The sequence below is a fragment of the Natrix helvetica genome, assembly GCF_964273705.1.
Source record: "Natrix helvetica genome assembly, chromosome: 2".
In the NCBI taxonomy this organism is placed as follows: domain Eukaryota; kingdom Metazoa; phylum Chordata; class Lepidosauria; order Squamata; family Natricidae; genus Natrix; species Natrix helvetica.
The window spans coordinates 27,522,564-27,545,718 of NC_138552.1; the positions used below are offsets into that span (position 1 = coordinate 27,522,564).

A 23,155-nucleotide genomic window follows, 5' to 3' on the forward strand; every position below is an offset into this window, starting at 1 on the left:
TAAAATGGCGCGCGCGCCGCCGCTTGCCTCCCCGGCCGTTCAGACGGCCAAACGACCCCACAATCGTAGCGCAGCTCTAAATTTCGTGCCGCCGGTCTTCACGCCCGGCAAAGGCCGCTGGCGCTCCGGTCTGTGCTCGCGCCGCCGCCGAGAGCACCGCCGACTCGGGAGAGGTGACGCGGCCGAGTTAGGGGCTTGCCGGTCTTCACGCGCGGCAAAAAGGGCCGCCGGCGCTGCGGCTTGAAGCAATGGGTCGTCGGGGGAGGAGTTGGGAGCTGTAAACCCCCCGGCACGCCCGAGACTCCAGGAATCAGCCGGGGGAGGAAAAAGCCCAGAATGGAAATTAGGTATGCGAGGAGAAAGTTTTACTCGGCTCTCCCTGCTGATCTGGGACAGAGGAAAATGTCCCACTGGGCACAGCTCCTTCTACTCTATGCTTTTTTTAAATTTGAAATATCCAATTGTCTAAAGAACTGTCCAATATAGTACTCACAATCACTGGGAACCAAAACTATAGTCTGAAGGACCTTCTTGACTGAGAGGAAACTGGGAGCCAACGGGAGAAGCCGAAGGCTAAGAAGTTTTCTCTCAGTCAAATGGACCAATCAGGCTGTAATAACCCTTCAGTGACCCCTCCCTCCACTCTACTGGAAAATCCATAGGTTACATCAAGATACGTTTAGGTAAGGTATAATTACAACTGTCATAATTGATATAATTACAACAGGCATAATTACAACTGTCCCTCCTGGCAAATGTATTAACTGGTTATTTTAGGGGTATTGTTTTTAACTTATTGTGTGTGTTTTAGGGGTTCAAAATCCTATATTTATATATATTGCTTTGTACAGTTCTTTTAATTCCATTTTTAACCTCCTCCATTCCAACTGTACATATTCAATTTTTATTGTATTTTGATATATTTTGCATGGACTGTACACCGCCCCGAGTCCCTTTTGGGAGAGGGGGCGGTCTAGAAGCATGAATAATAAATAAATAAAATAAATAAATAAAGGTAGGTAACGTTCACCCATAATTAAACATATAATTTTTGCTACAAATATACTAAGTATAATATTCCTGGCTTTTGATCCAAGACTTTTTTTCATTGGAAGTTGAAATGCAATCCTCATTCTGCTACATTCCTTTTTCAAAAAGTACCATGGATCCATATAATATATTTCCAATAAGAGAAGCATTTGCCTTCTAAGATTATAAACATCACAGCCAGCAAACTTAAAAGGGTTTTTGGAACCACCATTAGATAGTTGTAGAAGATCAGACAAAAACAAATGAGTAATATGTAATTACTTCATCATTTTCTCTAGTTCTTTGTTCATAGACTGCCAAATCCTCTGGATGTAAATACAGAGCTGCCTCAACAGGACACCGATTTTCATTTTCATTTTTTTAGATTCTTCTTAGTGCCTGGTGATGACGTGCTCCACCACAGCAAAAATTTCCACTACAATCTGCTCCTGCTATGTGCCTCCATGCAACTATACTCTGCAATGAGATCTCTTCTCACACAATCTTAACCGCTTCTAAGATGCAAGCCATGCATTACGTTTTGTTTGTAATATCTACAAAGAACTACTGAATGAAAGAATAGTGGAGGAGGTGTACGTCTGCAAGAGTCAGACTTCAAACAAAGGCTGAGATAATCAAACAATTTTTAAGCCTTAAACTCTGCATTGTAGCTTCAGCCTCTCTGTCATATACACAATGGTGGGTTCCTACTGGTTCTGACAGGTTCGGCTAAACCGGGAGTGGTTTGGTGACCAGGGTTGCTGGAACTGGTAGCAACCCAGGCCTGCCACGCCCCCCCAAACCGGTTCTCTGGGTGGAGCCATAGCGGCGCCATCTTGTTTTTCAGTTCTGCGCATACGGAGAACAATTTTAATTGCATAGTGCATGCACGCACAGTGTGCATCAGGCACATACACAGCGCGCACATGAGCAAACCAGCAGTAGGGCCTGCCAGAACCCACCCCTGCTTATACACTAAATGTAAGTCAGATGCCTGCATATCATTTTTAAAGCCAAGACCACAGAAAACGAAGGGGATTTTAACTCTGAGGTGATCATCTAATTCACAGCCCTATCTTGTACAGTGACACATACAATGAATATTTCTGCTGAATACAATCCCTGATGAAATTATAATAGAGGGATGGTGCAATTATATATCTCGGTCTCATCAGGGCAAGCAGAGGAAAGAGGTGCTGAGGCAGCATTCTAATGTCCATAACAGATCATAATCACAAGGGAAGCCATTGAATGAAGTGGGCCCAGGCAACATTTTAAAGTCACCTAAAAGGGCACTTTGAATCCTAGTCCTGGTTTTTCTTTACAGGGCTAAACTCTATTCATTTGGTGTGTTTGTGATCTTCAATGGAATGAAGGAAGCAGAGAGAAAAAGGATCCAAGCATAACAACACTTGGTATGAACAAGGAAAATTTAGATACCTGAACCAATTCATATATAGTAAGATCACCAATCCCTTCTTTACATTTCTTCAGTTTTCTTTTCTGTTCTTGACATGCAGAGACACACCCCTTTATTTCTATAGACTTGTGGATGGACTTTGTTGAATGTGTGCAAATCTCACACCCTATTCTTTGAAAATAGTTAAACATTTGGAGGTAGCACCAAAAAAGGGTCAACCGATTAAGTCAACAAACACGAAGAGGTTGTACTTTGGTCCAAATGTAGGCATAGGATTGAACTAACTCCTGAACCTTTACATTTTCTTTAGAAGATGATTTTTAAAGTTTTTCAATGCAGACTTTAAAATCCAGTCAGCTAACCCATTTTGCAGAGCTAATCTGCCAAGTAAAAGATATGAGGCTGAAAAAAGCCTCTCAACTGTCAAGACTGCCTCGATTTGCAAAGAACATACCTCTAAAACTCAGTCTACAGTGGGCAAACCATGCCTACTGATTTTGCCTTAGCCAATAGACCATCCTTCCACGGGGTCTCCTAGGATATTAGACACTTGGGATAGCATTTAAATATGGTGCTTTGCTAGACATGGAAATTTGCAGGCCTCAGCTGCTTCAAAAACTGTTCCCCACTGTTTCTGAAGAGATGCACCTGCACAGCTATGTAGACTTGCATTAGGACCCGATTTTGAAATTTTCTGATCCCTCTACACCTCCAGATGAGTCTCTACATTTATTTCACACTGTCAAATTATGAGATTTGTTCTGCCAATCATGCCAACTGCCCTTGGTAGAATGCAAGTAGTATTCTGCCTGGGTTTTTGCTTTTGTTTTATTCTTTTGTTCCACACAAATTGCTGCCTGCCTGATCAATGAAGAGGGCCAGTGATGAAATTAGTCTTTAGCAATAGTCTCCTGATGCAAAGGATCATGTGACAGTACAAACATCTTGTCTGTAGTAGGTGGGCTTCCACTCTTTACCGAACCAGCAACTTTTGATTTAGTCAGTATGCCAAAACCACCAGTAAGGCAGGTTCTTACTGAGACAGGCAGGTGGTAAAGACAAGGCCTATAAGAATTCAGGAAATAGGAAATTTCTACAGTATGCATGGTAAAAGACATAGATAGGATGGGTCACTTGGCAGATATATGCAAACATTTTAGACAAGATGAGAAATCCATGGGAGAACTTTAGAATTGTTGAGATTCCCAAAAGTAGTCAAATTTATGTAAGCTGCCTTTGAAGAGTTTCCAATATTTTAGCTCATACACCAGTCACAGTTCTTCTAATTGGCTTGACCAATATGTTGCATGTCTAATCTCGCATAATTGTGCCCTATTTTTAGAGTCCACAAAATGGTCATCTATTACTTGACCATTTAGCAGTTGAGATCCTCCTAAGGGGGATGAAAACCAAAGATGCATTCTGTGAGTCTGAGTTAAACTTAATGGTAACATATCGTCCACTCAGCCCTTAAAAAGGAAATACTAGTCAAGACTCAATGTGTCCTTAATCTGTAATAAATGTACCAAAAGCTCCTCTGAAGTAGCTTTACATTAGTGTTTTTAATTATTAACAGTAAGAAAACTCTCATCAAACAACATTTTACCCAGAGATGAGGGGGAGAATTTTTGCCATTGTGTTTTTCGGGTCACACAGCCCTTTAGAGAGGGAGGAGTATTATACAGAGATCAGTTTAGCTGACAACATCGCAGTAGGCCATCTCTTCAAAAGTTCAAGAGAAAAGAAGTTAACAGCATATGCTATTCATAAAAAGGAAGATATGATAAGAGGGACTTTTAAAGCATTGTGGGAAAGCCCCACAAACTATTTTATAACAAAAAGCAGAGTTACTTAGCAAAACATTCACTTAGTATCATTGAAGCCTATCAAGATGACAAACATACCATCTTGTGAGGCTATCTGAGATGGCTTTGAGGTCAGACTCCTCTACTTTGAGTGTCACCGTTCTTGCCCTATTTGGGGCACAGCAGTCAAGGAGGTAGCAGAAGGCTGTTTATTGTCTCATTGGAAGAGGAATTGGGCCATCTTCCTTGAAGGGAGCCATGATAGGGATCCTTCTCAATGAGCGATTCTTTGACCCTGCTGTTTTGAGAAATAGTAATTTGTATCCAACCCCCCATTTCAAGGAAAGATTGTTTAGAAGCTGGTGTGGAACATTATATATGTCTGGGTTTCTTCATTGAGGATGGATGTGAGTATAGAATAAAAAACGGCCAGATATACAGAGTTTTCTTAAGTATTTTTCCATACAAAGAAATCCTAGCATAAATAGATCGCATACAAAGGCCAAAAAGCCAAATCAGTAACACTGACACATATGCCATACGGTTGTCATAGCTTTATACCAATAATTAGGCAGAATGTATCCACAGCAACAATGAATTTGATATGTTTTAAGCCTGTGGTGGTAGTTGCAAGTGGTCATTACACATGTTCCTAGCATGTGTATACAGCTAACCCATGTCTGCTAAGTAATAATCATTGCCACATAGAGATTACAAAAGAGATAAATATCTCCATTTCACTCAGGGCCAGAAAGACATGAATATGACTGTCTCTAACTTATCCCTCCCCCCTGCCCGCCCCTGCACTTAAAAGCAGTTGGACTCAGTTTTCTTCTTCAAGAAAGCAGCAGTTGGAGGGGGGGGGGGGCTTTAGTTCTTTCCTTGCAACACACACCCCTCCCAAAAAACATGGCTTAAACTCTTCCCCCACAATTTGTTAAAAACACTCTTTCATATGCTCACCACTACAAGGCAGCAACAGATACACGTTTGCTGCTGATTGTTGGGAATATCACAGCCCAACGCTGGTGTCCCTGTATCTTTGGAAACCAAAATCCATGGGGAGAGAGAAGGGCATGCACTCCTTTTATATGCATCACTCTTTTCATTGTTCTTTAAACTGGGGAAACGTAAGACTTTTAACAGCTACTTTATAATCAAAAAAGGATGATGACTTTTTGGTGACTTTCAAAACTTAGGGTTGAGACCAAACCCTGGCAGATTTTTCAATCTCTCAACCCAAAATGTATTAACCACTGATTTAAAAATAAAAAAGGAGGACCAAATGTAAAACACAAGCTAAAAGAATAATACAAAATAATATTGTCACTATTGTTACCGTTGTAAGGTGTATCTCTAGGATCAAAAGAAGTATTATTGTCTAAAACTAAGGCATAAAGCTAAAAATTTAAAACAGATATATGTTAAAATAAAATAGAATAAAGTGTCATATAGTTACTGTATATCAGGGGTGTCCAAACTGGCTGGGGAATTCTGGGAGTTGATGTCCACAAGTCTTAAAGTTGCCAAGTTTGGACACCCCTGCTGTATATAAATGTATTCAGTAATGGTCAAAAGCTAAGCACTTTTATACTCAATAAAACATTGCCAACCATTATGAGAGTAGGATTCCCTCCATAAGTCCACTCTTTCACCACTGACCAACCTTGGTCTCAATGTATTACATCATACCAGGAGACCTATTAATGATAGCCACCTTCCTGCCACAGTTGTCACTTGCACTGAAGATTGCTTATTTAGAGGCAGCTCCTCAATAGGCCTTGCCATGGCAGCTAGAGACTTCAGAGATTCCAAGCCTCTCATCCCAGGAATCCCAGCAATGCATTCACAACCCAGGCTGATCCATTAAGGCACAAAGCCATTGGGTTTGCATCTTGCCATTGCCACTGTTCTTATTGCTCCCACATTTGGAATCTTCCATGATCACCAGTTTTCTTTATGTGATCCTTCAACCAATAAACAACTACACATTCTCTCTGCTGCTCACTAATCTCACTTTCATTTCCTTCAACTTTTCTACTTCTGTTCAGTAGGATTTTCACCTAAATGTCATTTCCACTGCAATCACTTTCACTTTTTCCACTCAAACTAACTCTCTCAAGTACAGGAATCTGAATTAAAGCATCCCCAACAAATATCCATCCAGTACATAAAACTTTCCAACAAAAGTGAGCTTATCATCCCTTAAATCAGGGATGTCCAATTCAAGCTCCACTGGGCCACCCTGGAAACAGCAGAGGACCAGTCTGTGGTGCCTCTGCCAGTGAAAACGGAGCTTGGAAGGGCTGCATGTGGCCCTCCCAGTCTCTGTTTTCAGCCATAACGGCCTCCTGCAGCCCTCTGCCAGTGGTCCCAAGCTCCGTTTTTGCTGGCAGAGGGTTGCAGGAGAACGTTGCAGCCAAAAACGGAGCTTGGGAGTCCATTTTTGCTGGCAGAGTGCTCAGGCCACCACAGGCGACCTGACATGAGTGAAATTGAGCTAGCCATCCCATGGCCACCCCCACCTTGGCCTCCCAAAGTCAAACACAATCCTGATGCAGCCCTCAATGAAATAAAGTTTGACACCTGCCTTAAATCAAGGGATGCTAACTTTTGGACGTTATGTGAATTATATGTCTAATTTTCAAATCCCTGCCAATTGTTAGGGCTAAATCTATCTGCTCTGCTGAATAATTTCCTTGGTTTCCATGGGCTAAGAAGAATTCCCTTAACAGACTCATTGAAAGTTTCCTTTAGGCTCAGTCAAGGACTATTACGACATCCCTGAAAAAAATATTTTACGACCTAACACTTTAGTCCATTGCAGCATTCCACTGGTCACATGATCAAAATTTGGGCATTTGGCAACTGACATGCATTTACTACAATTTCAGTGTCCCAAGTAACATGATTGTCACTTGTGCAATGCCGGCACCCCTGGCCTGTTCCTTCCTATTGCACAGTCTACTGTCCTAGGATTTCTTGGAAGTCTTCTATTCAAAGACTAAGCAGGTCTCACCATAATTAATTTCTGGGCCCAAGGGCTGAAATGCAGTAACAGACCTCTGCAAAGGTGGCTTTATTTTCTATGGCTGCATCACCATGGCCTTCTTAGGAGCCATATGGAAGCAATTTGCCATTGCTTTTTCCCAATCTAGCCTGCAACCCTGGGATTTCCTACAGGTCTCACCAAAAGTATGAACCAAGTCCTCTTCTGCTTAGCTAAGTAAGAAACATCCAAATAGTACCAATTATGATCAATGTTATATCTATCTGTATAGCTGTCCTAAATTATAATATGATATGGTTGGCTAAAGTTAACTTTTTTAAGGCTTAGCCTATAATCAAAGCCATCTCATTTGATATCATTTAACATCTTGTGCAAATCCAGATTAAGAGAATAATATAAATGCAGCCTGAATATGTTCTGGAAGTGTGGAGGAATTTCTAAAGGAGTGTTTGGGAGTGAAGATTGTAGAGGAAAAAGGAAAATATTTACTGACGTGATGCTGGATTTCAAGTTGTGTTGCAAAATAGGTTTGTGTGCATCTTTTTTAGCCAGTCAAAGGCTACCCATTAGAACATAATAGTGTGGGGGAGGGGGGTCAGAAAGGACCAGAAACTTCACTGAGAACAGTAATTACAGTGAGTTGGGGTTCAGCAGGTTGGGGGATCTGCCAGGTCCAAATATAACCTTGCTCAAAAAGCATGTGGACCTTTTTACAATCTGGAGGATTTTAAAGGGCAGAATTTGAACTGAACACTGTGACGGAATAAGGAAAATATGAAGTGCCAACGGTTTCTTCAGAACTGCAATCTAGTTTTCAATGTGGCTGGATTGCACAACTGTAGTTTTTTGGGTTGGCTTTGGGATTTTGTTTGTGTGCACAGTCAGTCACACTAACATATGTCAGATTCCTTTGGTCCTCCAGAGGCTGGAGTCTGAAGCGGCTGCTTATGATTAATCCAAGCTGTGAGTAATGCCACATGTGAGGAACCGGAGAGTCACGAGCAGCACAGGCTCACAGCTGGAGCCAAGCGTGCAAGCAGCAGGATGAGGCAGCTTGGAAAGAACATTTGAAACAGGTTAGCAGATGTCTCCGACTGACAGGGGACAAAATCCTGCACTATCTAATGGAGCGTACATCTATATGTTGCAGAGGCAAGACACTTTAATAGGAAAGAGCTTCACAATTGAACCAACACTTGCTTGCCACATACAATAATACCACCAACACATTCAAGAATTGAGAGTGTTCCTACAGGGAAATTCCTCAGACATTCTCAAGATCCATGCTAACTCATGCTATGCCCGGGGAAAGGAGGGGGGGGGAGAGTTTTCCCATGAAGTTCAGTATGCCATTAGTGCTTTATAATGTATTGTCAAGAATACACTCTGTCCAACATTCTTATTGTAAATTAAGTACATGGAGCTAAGGTAAACTGTGCAGCTTTTATTAAAAAGAAATCTCTTAGATATCTTGTAACCAAAATTCACTTTCGATTTATTTCGTCAGATTTCTTAAATCCCACTTTTATTATATAAATAAGTCAAGGCAGTGAATACTTTGTGACATGCCAGCCTTGCCCTACAAGGCAAGATTCCTTGGCTATATGCCTTCAAATGTTCAGGACTAGTGGCAGCTTAATCAAAACAAAGAGGCCAGATTAGGAAATGTTAGTTTGAAGGAATAAAAATGTGGGAACCACTTTCTTCTTCTTTTATAAATTGGTTTTAATCCCTGCAAACAAATGGGCAATTTCTCTAACCTGAAGCAAAAAACAATGTCAAGACAAATACAAATTAGGTTTGCCAGTTACTCTGACCCACTGAAGCAAATGAGAAATTTGTGAATAATAAAGAGGTAGGAATGCTCTTCTCACGGATGAGTGCCTAGATTTAAAAGAATTATTTTCAGCAACAGCTTAAAATGACTCATTGACTATTTTTTAGCATTTGTTTTTATTGACTTTTGTACTGCTGACTTTCAAGATTTATGATTAGATTTTTTTTTCTGTTGTTACCCATTTATTGTATAATGGCCAAAGGACCATCTTGAAATAAATGATACTGAAAATTAGAATACTGTAGTCTTGCTTCAATTATTTCTCTAAAATATGTTTAGGGTACTCTGAATGTGATTCAAAAAGCAGCTCAGCACTCCAAAAAACTATTACAGTTCTCCACTTCCACCCAGAAGTGTTCAAGAGGATAATTAAAAACAGTCAAATGGCAGCCATGACAGCTCTGTGCAACTGAAGCTCTATCCCTTTTTTGCATTCATATGGAAGTGCATGTAACACATGTTAAAAAGAGGCTGTCCACTCTATTAGATAAAAATCATTGGATGTCATTAATCTTTCTGAAGTTGAATTCACTTTTAAGTTGCAAGACCTTACCAAATATGGAAATACAGGCATTAATAATGCTGGTGTAATTGTGACTAAAGAAATTCCAATTAGAGTATTGTGTAAGAGAAAAGCGGGATGTTTTTTTACTGATAGACTTCAAAAGAAAATGATTTCATTTCAATGTGACAAACTGGAAAGTGATTTTTTAATAATTTTTTTTTAAATAGGAGAGGATTTGATTGAATTTTGTCCAGAAGACAAGAGAATTTGATCACCATGATGTAAAAAAGATGTTGAGACTCTAAAAAGAATGCCCAGAAGAGCAACAAAGATGATAGCAATGAATGGAAACTAATCAAAGAAAGAAGCAACCTAGAACTAAGGAGAAATTTCCTGACAGTGGAATAACTTGCCTCCAGAAGTTGTGAATGCTCCAACACTGGAAGTTTTTAAGAAGAGATTACCTTTTGTCTGAAATAGTATAGGATTTCCTACCTGAGCAGGGGTTTGAATTAGAAGACCTCCAAGGTCCCTTCCAAGTTTCTTATTCTGTTATTTTGTTAATTTCTAGAAAAATTTCTAGAGAAATTGATGGAGATTCAAATGAAGTTGCTAGATGAGACTAAATCTCCAATTAAAACCAGAACATGTATTGACTGATGAGATTTGTTGGGGTGGAAGTTAGTTTCCATGGGGCTAAAACTTTGATATTGGTTATTTATGCCTCAAATGTGTACAAAGTAACCTTCTAATTAGGCCAAAGTGCCACCTTGGTCTAATGATGAGGCACCAGGCTAGAAACTGAGACCATGAGTTCTAGTCCCACTTTAAGCATAAAATCCATCTGGATGATGACTTTGGGGCAGTCAACCTTTCTCAGTCAAATTTACCTCACAGAATTGTTGGTATGGGAAAAATAGGAGGAGAAAGGAATATTATATATGTTGCCATTTTGAGTTGTTTATAAAAATCATAAAGGTGAGATATAGATTAAATAACCTTTTTTAACCTTTGTTTTTAAAACTTTCAATTAAATCATATACTACATGAAAGCTATATTCTTTCTATGCAATGAAAACGAATAAAAAAATGGAGCATCCACACATGCTTCTTAATTGGGATTCAGACAAATGGCAATTGTGGTTTCACAAACTGTATTTTAGAGTTGGTTTAATTGTGTTATAATGGTAAGCAAAAAGGGATGTCTTCCACATCAAAAATACCGCAACTAGGATCTTGTACTGCCTCTAGGGTGAAGAAGTGACTCTCAGCATCGTTTAAAGTACTGCCAGTTGCTCTGCTTTCCACTTTCTTCTTATGCAAGAACTTCCACCTAAGATTCAACTTTAATGGATCTTTAGTTTTGCTGAGCTTGGCTATGTTCCCTTTGCTATTGCTACCTTAACAGCATAATAGTCAAACTATTTTACCAGGTCTATTTAAGACCATACAGGGCAGAATGCTAACTACAATTACCCCGCAATCTGATTACTTGTTCATCTGTTCTGAAAACATCCTGTTAATTCAATGGAAGTCTGCTGGTAGGTATTGACCAGCATTCCAAACACCCCCATTCCACCCCCATATCACTTTTAATTAATGTGTACCTTGCACAAACAGCCCAAAAGAAACTCTGCTGATGCAGCAAATATTTCTACCTCAAACTTTTTAAATATCATAACCAGCTGCTAAAAATACATATACTTACTGCTAGAAACAGCATGCAATACATGGAGAACGACGAATGTCCAGAGTAAAATGACAGTCTGAAAAATAAGAATAAATGCAAATAAGTGAGTGTGCATTTGTTATTTTTTTAGCATACAAAAATCTGTTCCTTTAAAAAAAGGAGGGGGGGAATGTAGAGCAAACGTAAGATTTTTTTTTCCATATTTGAGATACAAAATCTGAATTTGACAAAATACACTGAGTAACCTTGACAAGTGACTATTTCTCATTTTCCTTACTGGAAAATTGTGAAGAAAAATGCTATGCTGACTCCGTGAAAGAGGGATATAAAGAAGATCCAAACAGAAGCAAGAAGAGCAATAACAGTACTTTTGTAGTTTGCACACAATTTGTAATTTGTATTCAAGATGAGTTTTTAGCCTGAGTTATGTTCACTTGAATTAATAAATTAAAACGTTCATCTATATATTGATCAATGCTCTAGAATTTTAACATTTCTCTGTTTGATTCTGCCCTGCCTTGAAGTTCGGCTTGTCTGCCCAAAATATTATGAGTATATTAATCCACAATATAAATGATGCAGCATTATTAAAAGATAACTGTGAACAGCTTGGGAGACATAGGATTGACCAATTTTGGATTTTATAGTGTGGGGTGCTCAGTTGACTTTTGGGGTTCTCAAAAGTTTTGATTCCTAGCCTTGATGATCATAACCACGCAGAACTAGACCATATTATCTCCATATATGGATGGAAAAGATGAGAGTGAGAGAAGAGCAAACACTGTGCCTAAACATATTCATGCCAAGGATTTCAGACTATTACAATTAGTCTTCTATTCTTGGATGCAGCGTTGCCAAAAGACACAGCCAATATAGTCTGACCTTTCAACATCAGAATGCACCCTAGTATATTAGCTATACTTTCATGTTTCCAGACACAGATTACCGTCAAGATCATGTCTCTCCTAGAGAACTTCAGAGAAAGTTATTAATGGTACTCTAATTCCAGCTGGAAATACCTGTCCTTTCTAGCTTATCAGTTCCCCAGCTGCATTTCTTTTTCTTCTCTCAGTCACTGCCTGCCCATAGTTTTAATATTTTAAACAGAGACACAATAGAGATACTGCTAAATGTTCCTCTACAACTCTTTCTTCCAAAGGCATCCCCAGAGCAGAACATTTTGTCCCTCCTGTCAGCCATTTATTTTCCAAACTCTTGCAGTGTTTCTGCAATGTCTTTCAATCTTTGTCCCTCCAGGCCTAGCTGGTAAATAAGCAAACCACAATGAGAAAGTGTCCCTCTCTGGAAACTCTGATCCTTATTTAGTTGTATTTCATCTTCCTCTCTCGCCATGTTGTTAAATTAATTAAATCATCCAAATAACAGATCATACATCTCAAAAGCTTTCAGGAAGTTATTGTTTCATAACAAGTGTCCTTTGCATACTTTTCTCCTAGAAAGGTTTATTTCAACAAGTCAGATAATATAAACCTAGAGCATACATTTTATTTTGACTTCTCACTCTTGCCATTAAGGCTAATGTTGACACTTCTTTCCAGAATAAGCTATTTAAAAATATGAAGGAGCTACTAAGCTAAAGATATCTGGCACCAGAGCTCTTTCTAGGTTCATCGAGAGAGAAACAATCTAGAAGAGATGGGTTTTTTCCCCATCGCAAAACATACATGCATACATCTCATGGAAAAACACTTCATGTGGTCCTCAATTTACAACAGTTCACTTAGTGACTGTTCAAAGTTACAACAGCACTGAAAAAAAGTGACTTATGACCATTTTTCAGACTTATGACCTTTGAAGGATCCCCATAGTCATGTGATTTACATTCGGATCCTTGACAACTGACTCACATTTATGGCGGTCACAATGGGCTATCAATAACCACTTCCTCAATTTGGGGCTCTCTGTGTTTAATTGGACAATAATTTATTCATTTTCAGGCAGCATATCCATCAAGAATGCTGGTTAGGAATTCTGGGAATTGTAATCCCAAACTTTCTGCAGGGCATCAGGTTGGGAATGCTAGGTTTATTGCATCTTTATGTTATGCAGCACATCCTTTTTGAGGCAATCTATGTTTAGTTCTGCCATATATCAAATTTGCCACAGCTTCTAAAAGTGTGAAGAGATTGATTCCATCCATCTCTTTTAAATAAAATATAAATGGTAAGAGGACCAGATAAGATTGTCAGATTTCAGAGGTAACACATGCTGTAACAAGTTGCTATTCTAGAAAACATCAATATGCCCAGCATATTCAGTGTATAAACTATTAGAACAAACCATATTGCAAAGCCCAACCTCACCATTACCAAAACTGGCATTTCAAGATATGATGTGTTAAGAGGAGGGCATGTTTTCAATCTTCTCACAACTGCATTCTTGAAGCCATCTTTTGAATCCACCTTATACGCCCTCATCATTTGCTACAGGTCCAAGAAAAGTAAATATAGCAGATGGTATTTTGCAACGGTAGAGTATTTCATAAAGTATTTCATAAAGACAGAAAAACATTCATTGCATCAATGAAGTTGCACTAACGTTAAAACTTAATATTCTAGTACTCAACCACAATATTTTAGAACAGTTTGATTTCAGCATCTACTCTTCTTGCAGAAGTCCAAGAGGATTTCCTATTTCCTGACAGCATATAGAACAAAGTATTTGCTACTAAAATAACTTTTTAGCAAATACTTGAACCCATTATTTCCCTCGAAGTACAAATTTTCCTCAATTGCATTCAGAAGCTTTTTGGAGATGACTTCCAGGGCACTGATGAACTGCAAAAAACAATGTTTCTCAATAATTTTCTGAGCCTGCTAATTACGATCACATCCCCCACCCCAACAGTAAGAATAACTCATATCTCACCCAAAAGATTTATAATTAAGTGCATGCGTTGCATGCACTTTAGCGGAGATGCCATGGAAACCTCACAATCATTGTACTGTATCATTGTTCACTGGTGTTCATTTTGGTATTTGACTTTTAGGGGAGAGGTGTACATTAAGACTAGTCTAAAGGGAGGCATGATGGCAAAAGGTTTAGGACCCAAAAGGTGTTAATGCTCTCTCCAAGCCCTTTCAGATTTGGATCTGCACGCCAGAATTGGAGGTGGTAGGAGAAGGGAAACGGGGCAGCTCTTTTATCTTTTAGAAGCCTCTTCAAGGGCCGGGCAGCCTGAATAACCAGCTGCATTTTTCCTGCTATACGCAACAAAGTTTTAAAAACTGGATTCCATTTGACCCATTTCCAACTGCTCCAGGAAGCCTGAAGCAAACCATTGCTTCTGCAGGAATCGTTTTCTATGCACCAAGCCTTTTTAAGTTGCAGGCCAGTCCTTTATTAAACTAAAACTTCTGCAAAGTATTAGCAGCTACACACCCATTTGTCTTCCTTGTCAAAACCAACACACACGTATCCAGCTAAAGCATTGACAGAGCTATCTCTGGAGATGTTTTTTGACACATGCTTCTGCTAAAGGTCATGGGATGGATGAGTACTGCAAACTCCATTTTTATGCCTGATTGCCAAGTGCCATCTCAGTTACGCCAAATGCACAGAAGTCAAATCGATTAATCAATCCCTGCTATGGAGAGTCTTTGGCTCTTGGTTATGTAGCTGAGAATATGAGGGCCTGCTTTCTGTTCATCCCTGAAAAGACAGCTAATTTTAAAACTTCTGAATATCTAATTTCAGGGTTATAGACAAGTGAAACTATACCTCTGCCCTGGGATTTGAAATGGTTTCCACAATACAAAGCGTATTACCTCAGTAAGAAAGCCCTTGACACAGTTTGTTTGATGAGAAAGACAGAATCTGCTTTGATTGTAGGCAATGAAACTGTATCCTACCCAATCTGTGCATACTCCACCTGTGGTATATCAATGTGTAACTCTCCCCAAAATTCCCATGTGCACAATACATCCATAAATCAGATCCATAAAATCTGACAGAAGCCTTTTCACACGTTCAAAAAGTAGTTGGGTCCCTCGTACATGAAAGAGCTTCTGAAATCCAAGTTCATATAGACCAAGAATTTCAATATTATCTTGCATGATCAATTATAACCATGTATGAGCAAGAAAATTGGTTTCAGTCATGACTACAAGCTCAACCATCTGCAAACTCAAGATGGCGGCTTGCATTAAATAAACTGTAAAGAGATAGTTTTACTTTACTTATCAAGTTGTTCAACACATTTAATTCTAAGTTCTGCATATTCTACATATGCATGGCTCTAGTACTGACTGTACTTAAGAGTGTATGGAACAAGTGGCTGTCATCCACAGCTACACATTCATCTCCTTTGGAATTTAATAATCAAAGCTGGTCATTTATCTCAAGAGCTACAAGTTTCACCTAGTACACTTCATAGATTAAGGGCTGGTCTATGTAACCAAGATGTACCAGCACAAATACAGAAGCATTAATCTTGCCTCAGAGGCAAAAACACCTGATGTCATCTACCAAACTCCACCTCAAGTCAGTGCTGTGGCCAAAATGGAGAACTGGTTGAATCCCAGAAAAGAATTTAAGCTGGATTTATTTCTAATCGTCTTACACATATAAAGATTCAACATGTATAGGGCTTCATTGTGGGGACATCATTAACACAAGGGTCCCAATTTTTAGCTGGCAAATGCATTGTAAATTGACATCATGGCCACTTTACTTCAGTCTTTGTTCCTAGGAAGCACTTACAGAAGGATCCTTGGGAATAAAAGTTATGCTTGAAGCTTTACAATGCACAAGATTCCTATTTTTTCTTAACTAAAAAATCTAAAACAAACAAAATAAAATGTATGGTGGAGTTTTACAGACCAGAAGAGAATGACTACTGAGGTTTGGAGGCAAAATGTTATTACTTCACTTTTTAAATGTCTTTGTTTTATTAGACTGTTGTTTCAGGTAAATTAAAATATTTTTAAGCTACTAAGTCATGCAGTATTAAAAGGAGGAGCTCAATAGTGTTAATTAAAATAAGGACTTGTTCCCTTTAATTATACCTTTGATACATTTGGGGAATAAGTCAATTAAGGTGGGTTTAAAATGTTTTCAGAAAGGTGGATTTAAATGTTACTTTAATATCAATATTGACATATTCAAAGAAAGGCTCCGCTTCCAGTTTAAAGAGCATTAAAAACCTGAATATAAATATGGGAAACGGTTACACCGAAAGACATGACTAATCTTCAAAAAAGATCCTCTACATAAGATTTATTTATTTCTATTTATATGGCTGCCATTTCAATATGATTCTGGCAGCAAACAGCAGTTGAAAACTTAAAATAATCTCACATATATATAAATCTATTTCAGAAATAGATCTATTTCAAGCTAAATAGCACGCGCGCACACGCACACACACAGAGGTTTTGGTGTATTTGGGTCTTTTCCCGTGTAAGATTGAGAGTATCTTGGCGACGTTTCAACGAGATCCCACTCATCATCCTCAGGCTGGTGTCTTCATCCTCGTGCCTGTGCAAGCCTGAGGATGACAAGTGGGATCTCGTCGAAACGTCGCCAAGATAGTCTCAAACTTACACGGGAAAAGACCCGAATACACCAAAACCTGCATACCTGTATCTTTGAAAATCTACGAACACACACACACACACACACACACACACAGATATATACATATACATATACATATACATATACATATACATATACATATACATATACATATACATATACATATACATATACATATACATATACATATACATATACATATATATATATATATATATATATATATATATATATATTTGTATTGTATTTGTGCTGATAAATAAATAAAGGGAGACTAGTATGGATCCATTTCAAGCTACTTAGCTCTCATCAGCTAGCCATACCCTTACTGGGATTCGAACCAGGGCTGTATTGCATATTAGGCCGATGTAATTGCCATTAAGCCACAGTGCATTGGTATACATCGGCCTAATATGCAATACAGCCCTGGTTCGAATCCCAGTAAGGGTATGGCTAGCTGATGAGAGCTAAATAGCTTGAAATGGATCCATACTAGTCTCCCTTTATTTATTTATCAGCACAAATACAACACAAATATAAAAAAGGCAACATTAAAAATAAAAATATGGGTTTCTGTCTGGATGGTTTTCTGTGATGAGCCGAATGACAGAAAGAGGGAGTAGTGAGCTCCCTCCCATATTTGGGCATACCAGGGGTTGTAACACAAATACATATACATACATTCTTCATCTATGTAGTTGCAAATGCATGTTTGTAAAAATAGGCAATTATTCTAGAAACTATTTATTCTGCCTTTAGTTAAATAACTAAAGCAAATGATGTCATCCAAAACAAATATGAAATAAACTGTTACAGTTGCCCACAAACTATACATAGTGTACCAGCACTACCAAAACTGGGAATTAATTATACTGAAGGATGTGTTTTTCTCAGGTTTTAATCAGTGAGAACAATTAACCAGTGGAATGGCTTGCCTTCACATGTTGTGGGTGCTCCATCACTGGAGGCTTTTAAGAAGAGATTGTACTGTACAACCGTTTATCTGAAATGGCAGAGCCTCCTGCCCGAGCAGAGGGTTGGACTTGAAGACCTCCAAGGTCCCTTCCAATTCTGTTATTCTATGTTCCTTTAATATCATGAATAGTATAATGGGATCTTTACAATAATAAATTTCTTAACCGTTAAGATCCTGTAAGGTTTTTGCTTTTGTTTAAAAGGCTAAAATGGTACAGATAATCCTCGACTTACGACCACAATGGAGCGTGGAATTTCAGTTCTACGTCAATGTTACTGTAAATCAAGGCAACAAGTAAGCAAACACGATTTTACAATCCTTACGACAGAAACCAACAAAAACTGTACAAATCATGGTCATACTGCAACTGGTTGTAAATCATTTTGCTTGTAAACGTAATTTTGTTTAGGAGGAACTGAAACTTCTCTTGCTATGCAGAGATGTTAACTCCCAGTTTTACTGGGTACACCCTGCATTAAGACACATGCTCCAGAGCTGAAACTTGGTCACAACACTAGAACCTGCACCAGAGTGGAACAGGGGTCAACAGGCAATCAGGCAATGCAAAAGGACTGAGCTGGATGGAAGGACAATGAATCCCCTGCATGTTATCATGCATAGATCTCAAGACTTCACTGATTTCTGAATATGAAAATTACAGCTCTGGAGTTATTACTGTGCATGAAATTAAAGAGAAGCAGCTAATTTTTAAAAGCATCTCCTTTCCTCTCTCACGTTGCTGCTTTGTCTATGAATAGATCCTAGGATCTCTTCTTTTGCCAATTTTACACTTAAGCCCCATTGTCCTAGCCCTCCTTTCATATGAAGTGCTTTTTCCTCTTACTTAAAGTCCCTGCATTCATCTAAGAAAAACATTTCTTCCCTTTTGTCTTCTCCCAATGTTACATTTTTCTGAATTTACACTTCTCCTTCCAAGATTTGTTAGATACAAATCTTTATAGCTTTCCAACATGAAAAGTAAGCTAACTTAAAGGGCTGTCCCCTACTCCCCTATCTTTAACATCCCTTTCGATGATAAAACTATTTCAGCAAATTGGGTTTCAACTTCTGTTTTATATCACCAATAAGCAAACAAAAACAGAAAATATTTCATAAGAGGTGTTAAGCTATAAAGTGGACTGAAATGGCAAAAGGTGAGTGCATGAGCTGAGGCAATTCCATGTTCCAAATGATTTATGCACTGCTCTGTGGAAAAAGTGATAAAATAAATCAAATCACACAGCGTTTTCTGTGATGTGGCAAGCTTGGCAGTACAAATTCTGAAATTGTGAGCCAAAAGAGAAATGATTTCTGCTAAAAAACATCCCTCTGACCGCTGCTAAAGCCAACACAGGGAAAAAAAATCTAAAAATTAAAGTAGAAAAATTCTTACAAAATGAATATTCTGTGAGCGACTTGTTATTTTTTTCTTTCTTCATTTGAAGGAATCTTTTAAATATTGTATTCTGTATGAAAATGTTAATTGATGGACATAGTTGGCTCTAAAGAGTTATATTTGAATTGAAAGAGAGGCAGTAGCAGATAATAAAACTATGTATCTTAAATGTGGTAAAAGGTCTTGGGTTCAATTGCAGGTAAATATTAGTTTGAAACAGAGACATTGCTGGACTGGATAGCTAATATAGAGATCAAGGCACAAGTGATCCGATATGGAAAAAATGAAGTTATCTACCTTTTTTTTCATACACACATCTTTTTAAGCTGCACATCAAGATCTACTTTTATTAAACTGGCTATAATAACAGAAGCTTGCAAGTTTGATTGTGCTGTACTACTACTCCTCCTTCTTATAGTCCAATGAATCAGGGGAGCCACTTCTGAACATTATCTCATTTCTCAGGGTGTAAAACATGTTTTAGCATCTGTTGCTTAGAGAACAATTCTTGCATATTTCCATCAGGATTAGTCTTTATACTAACCCAGCACTAGTACAGTGATGGTGTTAAACCACCCTAAACCACTCTATTCTAGTGCACCCTAGAATGCTGCTCCCTATAAAGCACCACATTGACACAAGGTGTAATACTGCAGTGGTGATTGTGATGGCCACTTTCTGAGCTTTCCTTCAGTCTAAACAAACTCTGTAGTTCCCACTGCCTATAGATGCCAACAGAATAGAGGGAATGGTGCAAATTAATCTCTATTTACAGTGTACTATTAAAAATAAAGGTAAAGGTTCCCCTCGCACATATGTGCTAGTCATTCTCGACTCTAGGGTGTGGCACTCATCTCTGTTTTAAAGCCAAAGGGCCAGCGCTGTCCAAAGACCTCTCCGTGGTCATGTGGCCGGCATGACTAAACCCCAAAGGCGCACCGAACACTGTTACCTTCCCTCCAAAGGTGGTCCCTATTTTTCTACTTGCATTTTTACATGCTTTCGAACTGCTAGATTGGCAGAAGCTGGGACCTTTTCCTAACACTTCGCTTGGAGCCACCAGACAAAAGCATTTATCCCTCTCTTATAACAAGGTACAACAGGGCAGAGTTTGCATTTCTGCTGACAAAATCCACAGCGACTCCAAGGTGCAAAAGGTAAGTATGATACCAAGTAAAAAGCTCCATCCTTTCCTTCCCAAAGGAGCAGCAGAGACAAAAGTTGCTGTCTTCTGCTTGGAATTATCTATATCGCAATTACAGTAGTTCATGAATAGACTGGAATCTTGCAGTAGAGACAACTGGGTAACAACAGCAAAAAGACCACTGCTGCCTTGCCAAAGCAGCGGAATTGCTCAGCCTTTGTAAGAAGTTTGGAATGATCAAATATCTCTAGCTTTCCCAGACAGCACCAGGAAATTGAATTTTGGATGTAAAATTGCCTTGCTTCATGGATAACCAACTTCTGCCCAAGTTACAGCAACACCTGTCAACAACTGTCATGGATAATTTGGTAATAGACAAACTAGAACAGCATTTTAAATACATTGTTTTTTTTGGAGCAGGGCAAAAATCGGTACTTAAGCCAGCATTGTCCTTCTCTGTCTTATTCACATGTTTTTTTTTTAGAATTGCAAAGTCTAATCAAGTAAAATCAAGAGAACGCCATAAAGCCAAGATCTACTATCTTGCTTTGTTTTTCACTGTATTTGATCGTGCAGTTACTACTATTGAGTCGGGTACCATCTATTCTATATCTGTCCATTTGGTTTTTCTTTCTTAAATGTAGAACCTTACTTTTCTCACTACTGAATTTCATTTTGTTAGATAGGGCCTTTCTTCTGGAGTGTTGGCTATTCCTGCCAGCTTGGTGTCTCAAAATTTGATGAGTTCCCCTTCTATTCCTTTGTCGAAATCTCTGATGAAGATATTGAAGAGTAGACTCTTGGGATACCTCACTACGTACTTCCCTCCATGTAGATGCAGTTCCATTAAGGCAGGGGTGTCCAAACTTGGGAACTTTAAGACTTGTGGACTTCAACTCCCAGAATTCCCCAGCCAGCATGGCTGGCTGGGGAATTCTGGGAGTTGAAGTCCACAAGTCTTAAAGTTCCCAAGTTTGGACACCCCTGCATTAAGGACTACACATTGAGTGCAGTTGGTCAGCCAGTCATTTCAAACAAGACTTCAAACTGTACATACTGGATCACTGATTACCACAAGGTAAGAGTATTTTTATAGAAGCCACAGGCAAATTAATGCGATACCAGTAGTTATAAGAGTTCATTTAGTGACCGTTCAAAGTTACAATGGCACTGAAAACAGTGACTTATGACCATTTTCACATTTACGACCATTGCAGCATTCCCATGGTCATGTGATCAAAATTCAGATGCTTGGCAACTGACTCATATTTATAACAGTTGCAGGGTCCCAGGGTCATGTGATCCTCTTTTGCTACCTTCTGACAAGCAAAGTCAGTGGAGAAGCTGGATTCACTAAGCAACCATGTTACTAACTTAGCAACTGCAGTGATTCACTTAGCAACTGTGGCAAAAAAGGCTGTAAAATAGGGCAAAATTCACTTAACCAATGTTGTGGTTAGCAACAGAAATTTGGAGCTCAACTGAGGTCGTAAGTTGAGGATTAACTTTAGTAGCACATTTTGATTGGTAATTGCAGTTTTTAAAAAGTTCTTGATTAAGAATCTGATGCTTTAATTTGAACATGTTCCTTCAACATCAGGCAAGAAATTTTTTTCCTCATGCAATGTGGATTGTCCTTCTTTGCCAGCTGCCTTCCAAATCTTTCCTGGAGGATACCTCAATTCTCTAGAGAAGTGTTTCTTAAACTTTTTTCTCCAGGGACTCCTTCCCACTTAAAAAAATTATGGAGAACTTCAAAAGAGCTTTTGTTTGTGTCTGTTATATTTATCCATATTTGCCATATTAAAAGTTAAAGTTCATACATTCGCTCCCATTCCTGCTCATTGCAATTGGTTGATGGGATTTTAATATTGTATTATTTTTCAACAAGCAAATCATTTTGATTTTGTAGGTGCCTGAGAGGGTCTTGGGGGAATTCTAAGGGTCTTAGGAGCATACTTTAACAAAGCACTGTCCTAGAGTAGTTTTAGAAGGTGGATGCGGAGGAGGAAGAAAATCTTGAAATGTCACTCATTCATTCCATCCAGGTATGTATTTTTGTATATTGTGGTTTTGATCTTATTCTGCCCTTTTATCAAAAGGGACAGCTTTTCAGAAGTATGAGATTACACAATTTTAAATAGTTTTTTCAGATTTTTCAGTCTGATAGTTGCCCTTTTAAACAATAGAATTTTTGTTACAATACCCCTTAAGGCCATCCTGTAGATATCTAGATTTTTAAAAGCCTGTGGATTTCAACTCATCACTATTTTATCTGGTGTTTTACTGATAGAATTAAAGGCAGTGCAGCTTAATTTTGAAAGAGAAATTGTTTGAAATTTTTGATGGAGAAAAAAAAATGACTGTGAAGATTTTGTAGAGTAAAAAGAAAGTCAATAATGCTCCTTCAATACTGATGAGAATAATTGTGTTTTAATCATCTCTCTCTGCATTCACCTCAGAGTTTTAGACAGTCACTTTTCCCAAGATTGCAAGGCTGTAGCTGCCATGTGATCCTGAGACATAGTTGTTTTAAAGAGTTACAGGGAGATGCTGTGTTTATGCTTGCTCCAAATGTATTTTGAAATCAAACTGACAGCACTACAGAGTCCAACAATCCAAAATATTCTGAAATTTCTCAGTTGCAGGACTTATGGATCCGATATTAGTGAGATTCGCTCACTGGACCAATAGTCAGTCATTGGATACAACAGCCAGTCATGTTTAAGCCAAGTATGTAAAGAAGTCTTGAAAACAGTCTTCCACAGTCTGATTCCTCTAGAA

At 38.6% G+C, this 23,155-nt stretch overlaps 1 protein-coding gene across 2 annotated transcripts in view; it reads right to left on the reverse strand.

Annotated features, from left to right (window-relative positions):
* PLPP1 (phospholipid phosphatase 1) overlaps positions 1-23,155 on the reverse strand; it is a 78,367-nt gene that overhangs the window by 8,595 nt on the left and 46,617 nt on the right. For both annotated transcript variants that reach the window (XM_081940534.1, XM_081940535.1), the window contains exon 4: positions 11,315-11,372. In XM_081940534.1, coding sequence (XP_081796660.1) covers positions 11,315-11,372 — 58 coding nt within the window. The remainder of the gene's footprint in view (positions 1-11,314; positions 11,373-23,155) is intronic.